This window comes from Sminthopsis crassicaudata, chromosome 1, assembly GCF_048593235.1.
Source record: "Sminthopsis crassicaudata isolate SCR6 chromosome 1, ASM4859323v1, whole genome shotgun sequence".
NCBI lineage: Eukaryota > Metazoa > Chordata > Mammalia > Dasyuromorphia > Dasyuridae > Sminthopsis > Sminthopsis crassicaudata.
In genome coordinates, this window is record NC_133617.1 from 601,153,392 (window position 1) to 601,165,498 (window position 12,107).

A 12,107-nucleotide genomic window follows, 5' to 3' on the forward strand; every position below is an offset into this window, starting at 1 on the left:
ATAAGACATAATGTATAAGATACAGCCCTTGAAAAATGAACAAATTGATACAATTTTTCACAACACATGTTTTAAGTTACTACTACTATAAACTACATCATTTCAAATATTTTGCAGGGAAGAAAAGGGAAGAGAGACAAACAAAACAAACAAAATCTTTACCTTTGTAGGTGGAGCAGCAGGTTTAGGGACTAATCCTTTATAAACACTTGGACCAGTTCCATTTTTAACTGGCTGAGAATGAAGATTTCCTACTGCAGGGAATCCAGATATCTGTAAATCTTTTGTACTACCTTTTTTAATGACCAGCATTCTTGGAGCTCTAGATTTAGGATTCAGAGGATATTCTGCATAAACAAATAATGAATTATAGTTATCTTTCCTTTCATCTTAAAATAAACCAACAATAACAAAATAACTTAGCCCAATCACATTACTTTTGTGATCATAACTATTTAAAGTCTCATGTTTTTGGAGTAAATTAAACCACATATTCAATGGATGCTTAAAAACTAACATTACAATTGAATAAAAGTTATTTGATCTCAACAGATTTAATACCTTTCTAGTAACTATACAACATTTAGTATGTTTGAGAAACCAACCAACATTATTTAAAAAAAAAAAAAATTTTGAAACACTTATTAAAAACTCTGATCAATACAATAACCCAGACAACTGATACAAAGAAGGAATGGACTAAATATAAAGAATGAGATACATTTATGGACATTACTAATAAAGAAATTTGTTTTGCTTGACTATGAATATTTGTTACAAGGATTTTGTGTTAAACAAAAGGAAAATAAATGCCATTTAACTGGAAGAAAAAAAAATTTTTAATTAGAAAAATTCACCAGGTGTAAATGTTAATTTCATTCTTTATGTTTTAGTCATTTTGAAAAATGCTTTCATTTTTAGACTACAATGAACTCTTGCAATATATAGTACTTATATCTTCTCTCTCAACCTATTTTCTTTGATGACCCTTGCCATGAAGTTGAGACCAGCAAACATCCTACTTCTTCTAATTTTAAGAAAAAAAAAAAAGAAATGATTGTGGTTACTGTTAAGTGTTGCCTCAAGTTCTGAAGAAAGCTTTCTGAAAGGTTGCTACAATTGCCAGTAGCTTCAAATCAAGAGAAAAAAACTATTCCTAAAGTTCAGAAGAACCAAGGCCCAGTTGTCACAATCATCTTACAGTGAGGCATAATTTACTAGTTCATGAAGGAGGAAGTATCTCTAATAAATTCTGTAAATAAAAATAAAGTCCAGAGTAGTCTGTTTAAGAATACAAAGTGTGAGAAACAAAGTATTAGGATTAGCTATATTTTAAATCCTGCTATTTTGTACTGAGTTATTTTGTAACTGCTTGTTATTAACACAGCAAACACACATAAAAATTTAAAAAAAAATTATGGAATGATACTTAAGACCAACAAATGTTTCTTAATAAAAAAGAAGCCACCATTTGCAACAATCACAAAAAGAGTTCTTTACAGATGATTCCCAAATGTGTGTACTCCACTCAAATCTTGGGCTCTTTATTCTAATTTCCCACCTCCAACTACAACATGAACCATTCCCTCCCCTTCACCTTATTTTATCTACACCCAACCTCCCAACTTTTCTATGTCTTGGCACTTGGGTCATCAAAGCTCAAACCCCCAGTCACTTTCAATTATTATATCTCACCAAACATAAAATAATCTCCTAAGCCCTATTCTTCCTTTTTTCACATCATCTCTGGATTTTCCTTCCCCTTTCTACTCACAGTGCTTTGCATTGATATTAATATAGTGAGCTACCAAATTACCTGTAGCAATAGATGGAAGGGGATATAACTTGAACAGTGGAAAAATCCAAAAACCACGTAAAATAAATTTTCTGTTACTCATAGGCAAATCAACCTTCAGGTAGGCTATATTATCTTGAACAAATCTCTCTCACATATTTATTCATTATTTGGTCAACAAACCTTTATCGATCCCCTACTATGGACAAGATAACTGTTCTGGGAATACAAAGATGAACAAAGGTGGTCAGTGTCCTGAAAAAGCTTATCATTTTAGTAGGAAAGACAGTTCATAAATAAATATAGATATTAAAATAAAAATCTAACCTATTTACTTCATTAATAACTCAGATTATCAATATGTAGAATTTAATCCAATTATGACTATTTTCTTGACATATAAACTTATTTATTTTACACACCAGTAAGTAATTTCAAATTTACTCTAGGTGTCTTTGGGTGAAAATTTTGCATTAATTTTCAAATATAACTGATTACTAGAATGGAGGAGGGGGAAGAAGTTGTTAAGTGGGAAATTAAACAGCTTTTCAGTATTACGTCTTTGAAATATAACTTATTTTGCCTGAAATGAATTTCTAAAAAATCAATACTCATATTCAAAGTATTCAAGAATGCATTCTCCCCAAAGCAAACAAATAATCAGAATTATTTTAAATTCCTTTCAGTGCAAAAAATTGAAAATTTATCCCATTTTCTTTGCTTGGTTTTTGAATCCCATTTTGTTTTATCTTTATCTCCCTAATTATTCTTCACATCTAACACAGTAACTAGTACTAATATAGCACTTTAAGATTTTACAAAGTGCTTTACAAGAATTACCTCATTTTATCCCCATAGCTGCCTCAATAATAAATATTAAAATTAATCACCATTTCTTTAGTAGTATCAACTTATAGAAGAAACCAGTGCCAAAACTGGTTGTTAATCAATTGACAATTAAAATTGTCAAAATTAATCTAAAAACAGATCAAAAACATATAGGTAAAATTGAGTGCCCTTTCACTTTTCTTCCCTCTTCTTCACTCTTCTCCATTAAACTGTCCCTCCAACATTTTCAGTTTTAATGTTTACAACACTGAATATTTTGGTATTTATATTTTGACCTTTTCTCCAAAGTCTTTTTGGTAAATCCAGAACTTCAATTTTTCCATTTGACTTTACAAATCACACTGCTTAATTATCAGAGGGGAAATATCAACATTATAGAAATAATACATAAAATATACCTAGCTTTTCTACAGAGAATTTTATTTTCCCATTTCTTGAATATAAGGTTAGCCAATGGATAGAACCAATAAAATGATCAGTACTTGTAAACATTAAGAGCTAAGGCAAGGGACAAAGTGAGTAGTAGATATAATGCCTCTTACAAATGAAATATTATGCCTTCTTCTCTAAACTATTTCTGCTAAAGGAACAATCAGTTTTTCAGGTTTACCACTTCTGAATTATTTTTGACTCTTCATAATCCATATTATATATTCTCAGCTTCATTTTACAATTCTTTGCTTCCCTATATACTCTTATGTTTAGAATTCTGGCCAAACCAGCTTTCTCTTCACAGTACTCCATCTCCATATACCCTTGCCTTTTTACTGGTGGTCTCTCACAGTTACAGGTCCATTCCTTCAATCATTTTAGCTTTAGTCTCTCATTTATTTCAAGTACCAATTTCTACATGAAGCATTTCCTGATCTCAATTATTGCTAGTATTCTTCCCTCCATAACCATCTTATAAACAATTTTCCCCTTAGCTGCATTTTAATTAAACAATGTGTAAATACTATTTTATATTCCACATATAGAACACAAAATACTTACCCCATACACCTGCAGCTAAAGATTTATTCTGATTTGGCTCTCTCTCATATTCAGGATTTAAAGATGGCTGAAAGAAAAGTTTGTGGATTTAATAAATAGCGTTCAACATATATAAGAAAAAAAAATCTAGTAAAAAAATCATTAAACTTTTAAAATTACTGATATATTATGATACAGTCAATTCCAAATTGTCAAAAGTCAATTATGCACAGTTGAGTGTAATATAGCAAAAAGGCCACTTGCTTTAAAAAACAAATCATACTCTGATGTTTACAATCCATGTGGCCTTGGGCAAATAACTTGACTTTCCTGGACTTGAGTTTCCTCATCTATAAAATGGAATAAAACTAGATGTCCTCTACAGACACTATCTTTTTACCTGATGATATTAGTATCAACAGAGATCTAAAAGTATCATCTATTCCCTAGCTTCTCAAATTGAGGTTTGTGACCACATTTGGGGTCTCATAACTGAATATGAGGATAATAAAATGTGGATTTATTTTGTTTGATTTGCATACCTATTTTATATACCTATATACCCAGGGTCATGTAAAAGTTTCTCAGACAAAAAAGGATTGCGAGAGCAAAAAGTTTAAAAAAAGAATTGATCTATTCAGTAAACATTATCACTATGCCCTTTCTTGGATAAGATAAAAGGCCTTTATTTCCCCAAACTGGAGAAAAACAACAAGTTTAGAAAGAAGTAACCTCTCAGATTATTGTTTTATTTCAATCTTAAAACATTATCTATCCGACCTTAAGGTGTTCAGGGAAGAACTAAAATTCAAAAACTAGACTAGCTTGTAATTCTTGAATCAGGTCTTTAGATGTGGCCTTATTGCTGAAACTAAATTACCAGAATATTTAAATATAAATGTTTTATAAATATTTTTAACTTATCAATTATAGCTTAAGTACCATTATCATTTGCTTCCTTATGCCATTTATGCATATACGCACATACATTTATTTACACTTTCAGTTTTAAACTAAGACCAAAGACTATGTTTTAATAAGTCTTTTGACTTTCCCACAGTGCCTTGTTCATAGACATTCAACAAATTATCAAACGAATTAATGAAAAAGTCTACAAATAATTTTTTCATCGGCAGCACTTCTGGATTATGTAAGCAACTGTTCCCACTGGCATAAAAAAAATCATTAGGGAATAAAGGTAAAATCCTTTTATTAAAAAGTGCTTAGAACATCTCAACAGATTTTTTTAAATGAGTACACTGCTGCAAATTATACTTTTTATCTGAAGAAGCTAGGTATAGACAGTGACATTCTTTTAAATAATTAGAAAAAGAAAATATAAATGCAATAAAAGATAAGAGGAAACATTATGTATCCTGCAGTGTCAAAAATGCTGGCTTTGGAACCAAAGGACTTGTGTTCAAATCCAAGTCTGTCATTTATTACTTATAAAATATTGCACAAATGGCTTCATTTCTCTTGGGACAAAGCATTTCCCTTCACATCCATAATTAGGGGGTTAGAATGGATGGCCTCTAATGTTTCTTCTAGCTATGTTCTATGATCCTATATAACTTTTGAGGTCCTTTCCAAGTCTGAATATACTGTCCTATGAATTTTTGTCTTTTATCTAGCTCCTATATATTTAAAATATGCTTTGTTGATTTTAATTAGGGGATTAAGATGCTTGAGATGGCAAGGATGGGAGTTGAAACACAACTGCTTGATGACAGGACAAAAAACAACATCAGCTACAGGCCAGCTCTCCAAACCTACAATGAAAACAGCACAAAATCAAAGATTTTCCATCACAAAGAATGACTATTATGTGGATAAAAGGGGAAAGAAAAAACAAAACAAAACAAAACAAAAAACCAACAACAACACTCTTGTACTGGGTTTTTCATTTAATTTACAGAAATTATTATAAACTCACCAATAAAGATTGGTTATAGGTTGTCATATGCTATTTACCTCATATTTTAATATAATGGGATTTTGGTTCTGTATAAATCTTGATGGAACTTTGGGACAAGCATTCCATAATTTCAACTATTCTCAGCCAAACCTGAATAATTGCAAAATGAACAAGGCCCATTTTCTCTTGAAAAATTTGGAGTTTAGGGTCTATTGATGTTACACAAAAATGGCCTATCTGGTTATGCCTTACAGACTAGTTCTTAAGTTAAACCTAAAAGAACTAAAATAATTTGAAATCTATGATCTTCACATAATAGCTCTTATATTAATTTTTGGAAAGGAGCTTTGGCAAAAAGCTAAATCTACAAACTCAGCATTATAAAGCAATATAAGATACTAACTTGATTAGATATTAACTGGAATTTCAGTAAGAGATCAAGACTTTTAGCTAATGAATGATTTTTTTGTGCCAATTTTTATTTTGATATATATTTTTGGATTTCCCCTATCAATTTTCAATAAGGCTAACCTGGAAGCATGTAAAATAGCAAGGAAAAGCTAGCCTGGAACTAACTAGTTTTTCCTATGAATAATCTAAAAATAATTGAAAATTGATGTTATTCAGATAAGAATAAGCAAAAAAATAATAATTTATTGTAACTAGTACCAAAAATAAAGACTAGTTTAACAATTATTTTCAATAATATTTACTTAAATTTAAATATAGAAGTCAACTTTCATCTCATATTAAAAATAATATCTAAAAAACTAATGTTTGAAATGAGTAACCAGTCGAATGTACTCCACAATTTAAAAATATTTCCCCCCCAAAAAAAACTTGCAAGTGACAAAAATGTATATTTTGAACCAATAAGATTGTAACAATCTTTCTCCTAAAAATGCAATTTTAATTTATCGTATTTCATGTTTGCAGTTTAGAAAAATTAGTAATTACTAGAAAATGGGGACCATGCATTGCTTTATATTACCAGTGTTGCATTACAGACACATTTAATCATTATTTTAATAATGTAACTCTTATTTGTACAGTTACACTTTGTTAGAATACATAAATATAAGATGAATGTCCTATTTATCTCCAATTATGTGAAATTCTGTTTCTTCCAATTAATGAAAATTATATTGATAACCTGAAGCCACAGAAACTGCCACTGCAGCACAGCATATCAAACAAATAGGACAAAAGTAGACAGAAGTCCAAATCTTCCCACTATGTCGGGGGAGAAACAAAAGGGCAATTAGAAGTATGTGAATGGGTAGATGAGCATAAAATTAACTCAGGCTATCAGTAGAGGCTCAGATACAAAGATATCAACTAGTATTAGTGGTTACTATGAAGATTAGGGGTCTTCCTACCACCTTAGAGCTAGTTTGTTTTTGACCAAACAAAACCAAAACAATGGTTTTGAAACAACTGGGAAATACTACCTCAATCATGAACTCTTGAAATTGCAATAAACCCCATGATGACAGAATAGTCCTGACTTAACCTGGCTTCTCAGCATGGTAAGATACTTAAGAGAATCTTGTTACAACTTTCCTAGATGTGGTCTTTCTAGATTAGAAATGTGAGCTATCTACTTTTGTAAAGTGAATGAGCTAAGAACAATATTTACCCTTTTTAAAATAAAAGTTTATTGTATTTTAAAATGCAATTACTATTCCTGATCAACAGGTTAGTCCTGTTGTAGGTGATTATTTTAATTTTTAAAATTTCTATAATTTTCCTTTTAAAATAAATCCTCTACCAGGTTAACCCGATGAGTGGTCAAAAATAAAGAGTTCTGGTCTTCTCTTTCCCTTCTCTTGGAATCTATTAGGGATGCTAGAGACCATTCTCTTATTTGATGAACAACAATGAGTTCATTTAGAGTCAATAAAAGAGAGTAGTATTCCTAAAACAAAGCTATATACTGGTTTTTTCCAAATAAATACATAAGATAAGTTCATTGCAGTTACAAAAAAAATTCCTGAATCAACAAAAATTTAAATAAAATCAATCTAAAAATGGTTCCTCAAAATACTGCAAAAGAATAATGCCCACTTGCCAAGTCACAGGATGCAAATAAATTATGAAACAATATGAATTAACAAAAAAAAGTTGAGATTTTTTTTTTAAAGCATAAACATTCATCTCCCTCCCCCCCCATCCTTTTCACAATAAACTTTTGTTCTTTCGGCATAAATTATGCAGACTGTATGAAGTATGACTTTATTAATACTAGCAAACTCCCTAAGAGTTGCAAAACAATATGGTGAAGTGAATTTAGCTTATTAGACCAATAGTGAAAAGCTGAGGTGTAGATAGCTTAAAAATAAATAAATAACACCCAGTAATATAAAAGGATTTTAAAGATAAAATTTAAAAAGTAAATAAATAAGCGGTCAAATGACTAATACCTCTTACCTATGTATGGAAAGGGTGATCCCTGTATAAGATGAGCTGTACTGGTGAAATCTCATGAAGTAGCTTGCATAATGGATAAAATGGCACTTGAAGAAACAATGAAATCTCGTTTTGTATTATAATTACAAGAAACTTACAAAATCCTCAGCCTCAAATTGTTTGCGTTCTTCCTTGTCTTCTTTTTTCCCAGTTTCATTGTCAGGGACATTGTTTTCATGCAGTCCTTGGCTTTTTCCAGAGTGGAAAGCACTGCTTCGAGAACGGGAACTTCCACCATGGTATCCCCCTCGATGATTTATGTTTTCAGTACCATTTCTTCCATGTGCACGCCATCCATTTTTTTCTTTCCTTCCAAAGTTTCCTACATTGACAAAAACAAAATAAATGCTGTAAGGATGACTTTGCTCAAAGACAAAGCAAAAAACTGTATATGAAAATATTACCAAACAAAATATTTAAGAGAGAAAAAAAAAAAAAATCAAACCAATTTTTTAAATATAGGAAGAGTCTTTAGAAAAACTTTACCTCCATTAGGACGTCCAATACCAGAATCAAAGCCATCTGAAGAGTTGTGTCGTCTACGATTTATATCATAACGATTCTCTGCCCACTGGAAGTTTTCAGAATGTTTTTCGAAATTCAGTGATGACTGAAAGAACATAAGATTGTAAGCATAAGTACAAGCAGCACTCTACTTTTACTACATATAATTTTCTTAGGCTTTTGAAAGAATGATCACTCTTCTAGGATTTTAACCTTTTAAAGTATTTTTGAGAATACAATAAGGCACGTTTTACTACTATATTCCAAGAATTTTAAAAATTAGTATTAAATTACAGCTGCTGTTTAACACTATTATTTACTCTTTTCTATCAATTTTTAAAATCAAAATGTTAAATTAATTTTCTCATGCCCTTAATGAGGGAATTTAGAGTAGGTTCTTAAAACTTATCCATTGTCTAATCATAAAGCTGTTAAATAATACTGGATGAAAAGTAATACTGCCATGTAGAAAATAATGGACAACTTGATGTACTTTTCTTTTAAACTTTATTTTCAAAGTGCCTTTACTTAATAAGAAATACAATTCCTATTTCTTTGGTTTTTTTCCTTTTTAATTAATACTAACTGGTCATTTTCTACACATCTCTTTAGTCATTATTATAAACTTAAAGCTTCTCCCAGGTACCAGAGGATCCAGAACAGCAAAAACTATAAACTTTTTTCCAATAGTCTCCACCATAACCAAACTCAAAAAACTTTTAATATCTAAAATACTGGCAAATATGCACACAGTCTTAACTATAGTATGGGGGCATAGGGGGAATGACATTCGGATCACAAATTTAGAGGGTTAACATCTAGTCCAACCCTCTGATTTTTACAGGTAACTGAGATAAAGGACAGGTTTATCTGCTTTTCCAAAATCATGCTGCAATAAGCTGCAGGAAAATGGTACAAATCCCTATCCTCAGACTCCAAACTCTTTTTACAATACTGTGTTGGTTGGGCTGTTGAAAGCCAACACAAAGTTTTCCTCACATCATACCTAAATTTGCCTCTGAAGCTTCTATGCATTGCTGTCTTCTGTGACCAAAGAAAACATATTTAATCCCTCTTCCCTGAAAACATCCCTACAAATACTTGAAGACAGACTTTTTAAAAAAGGATTTGCATTCACAAAAACTATAATTTTAACAATTACACTGAAAAACACGTATCCTTTTCCTACAAGTGAATCTGCTATATAATTATCTAATCTCAATTGAGTTTTTTCGAGGCAATTCTATTAGTCTGTCCTTACTAACACTCTCCTTCACTTTATTCTACATCCTTAGCATGATCTCCAATCCTTCCAGTCTCTCCCTGACAACATGATGTGCTTTGGCCTTCCCTCTTCTAGTGTTAATTCTAGTTGACCAAGTCCGATCTTTCATCCCTTTGTATTAGCTACAGTTAAATCCTGCCAAACTCAACTCTGGGTGGATCCCACTATCATTCCTATACAGACACAGCTAAGTACAAACTAAAATCTAGCAAATGAATCGACTACACATTTTATCTACTCTCCTTACCAAGGCCCTCTACAGCCCATGGTAATCCCATATTTGTCCTCACCATATTCCCAATAGCTTCCCTTTTCAAAACTCTTCTGTATTCAATTTTCCTGTTCTACCTATACCATCTTCCTTTCACCTCTTTCTTAACTAAGAGGCTGTCAACTTTGTTTTTTTTTAACTTCACAACTTAAAACACCTCTCTATATAATTCCTTATTTGTTCTTTTGAGAAAAAGGCAGCCTTTGTCTTCATTAATATCAAAACCCCCAGTGCTTTCAATATCTTTCTTTCTCTTCATTTCCCTCTCTCATTATGGCCTGGATCCAAAAAAAGCTTTACTTGACCTTCCCCATCTGTTTCTTCATTTTATAATCAATACCTAAAAAAGACCAATTGCATCAGTTGCCTTCATTTCTTAATAACCCCCTTTCTCAATTCCCTGAATCTGGCTTTCTGATCCAAAGCTCTTTTGTAATTTTTTATCTTGGCAACCATCTCTTTTCTCCCAATGATTCTATCCAGAGGTCTTCTATGACACCAGTCTGTCTCAGTTTTCTCTTATTCATTTGAACTCTTTTCCTCAATTTCCTTTGCAAGATCTTCATCCATCTCTCACCTATTAAATCTAGATATTCTCCAAACTTTTTCCTCACGTCTTCCTATTTTCTCTCTCTACATATATATATTATCTTCTCAATTTCATCAGCTTTTCTGAATTTTTATTATACTTTCATTTCTTTCCAAATCTTCAGTCCTCACTGGCCTGTAAATATCTTTACAGGGATTTTTCATGACCATCTCTAAGTCAACATATACAATCAACTTATTATCTTTCAAGTTTCAATACTGCTATCAGAATGATCTGATCTCTGTGTGAACCTGAGCCAAATCACAACTTGCCAACCTCAATTTCCTCAAATGTGGGTAACATCACCTGTCTGGCAGATGTTATATGGAATAAATGAAGTAACATTTGTAAAGTGCTTACAAAGTGCCACAAAAGTAATAGGCTTATTTATATATATGCTTATTCTCTTCCCTATTCCCTTCTCTTATTATATTACAAGACACCTTTCCAAAGATAATGACGAATGCTGGAGGGGATGTAGGAAAACTGGGACACTAATATTTTGTTAGTGGAGTTATGAACTGATCCAACTATTCTAGAGAGCAATCTGGAACTATGCCCAAAGGGCTATCAAACTGTGCATACCCTTTGATCCAGCAGTGTTTCTGCCCAATGAGATCATAAAGGAGGGAAAAGGATCCACATGTGCAAAATGTTTGCGGCAGCCCTTTTTGTAATGGCAAGAAACTAGAAACTGAGTGGATCCCCATCAGTTGGAGAATGGCTGAAAAAGTTATGGTATATGAATGTTGTGAAATATTATTGTTCTATAAGAAACGATCAGCAGGATGATTTCAGAAAGGCCTGTAACGACTTACACGAACTGATGCTAAGTGAAATGAGCAGAACCAGGAGATCATTGTACATGGCAACAAGAAGATTATATGATGATCAACTCTGCTGGACGTGGCTTTTTCCAACAATGGAGTGATTCAGGCTAATTTCAATGGTCTTGTGGTGAAGAGAGCCATCTACACCCAGAGAAAGAGAGGGCTGTGGGAACTGAATGTGTATCACAACATAGCATTTTCACTCTTTTTGTTGTTTGCTTACATTTCTTTTCTTTCTCATTATTTTCCCTTTTTGATATGATTTTTCTCGTACAGCAAGATAACTGTATAAATATGTATGTATATATTGGATTACTTGACATCTAGGGGAAGGGGTGGGAGAAGGGGAAGAAAATTTGGAGCACAAGGTTTTGCAAAGGTCAATATTAGAAAATTTTCTATTGGTCAATTCTGATGGATGTGGCCATTTTCAACAATGAGATGAACCAAATCAGTTCCAATAGAGCAGTAATGAACTGAACCAGCTACACCCAGCTCTAGGAGCTCTAGGAACTCTAGGAGATGATTATGAACCACTATATAGAATTTCCAATTCTTTTTGTGCAGCAAAACAGCTGTTTTGTCATGTATACATATATTGTATTTAATTTATACTCTTAACATT

General features: G+C 31.9%; 1 protein-coding gene and 1 long non-coding RNA gene across 6 annotated transcripts in view; both read right to left on the reverse strand.

Annotated features, from left to right (window-relative positions):
* GPBP1 (GC-rich promoter binding protein 1) overlaps positions 1-12,107 on the reverse strand; it is an 88,072-nt gene that overhangs the window by 14,930 nt on the left and 61,035 nt on the right. For 2 of the 5 annotated variants that reach the window (XM_074282470.1, XM_074282471.1), the window contains exons 4-7: positions 8,490-8,613; positions 8,102-8,325; positions 3,638-3,704; positions 163-347 (exon numbers count right to left, since the gene is read on the reverse strand). In XM_074282470.1, the coding sequence (XP_074138571.1) occupies positions 163-347; positions 3,638-3,704; positions 8,102-8,325; positions 8,490-8,613 (600 nt within the window). Of the gene's footprint in view, positions 1-162; positions 348-1,816; positions 2,010-3,637; positions 3,705-7,964; positions 8,326-8,489; positions 8,614-11,470; positions 11,624-12,107 lie in introns of those variants that run through there. The other 3 variants (XM_074282472.1, XM_074282474.1, XM_074282473.1) reach the window with 3 other exon arrangements.
* On the reverse strand, positions 4,810-7,958 carry LOC141551144 (uncharacterized). Its single transcript, XR_012484792.1, has 2 exons — positions 6,688-7,958; positions 4,810-5,388 (listed from the first exon to the last, which is right to left on the reverse strand). It is a non-coding gene; the product is annotated as an uncharacterized LOC141551144 (long non-coding RNA).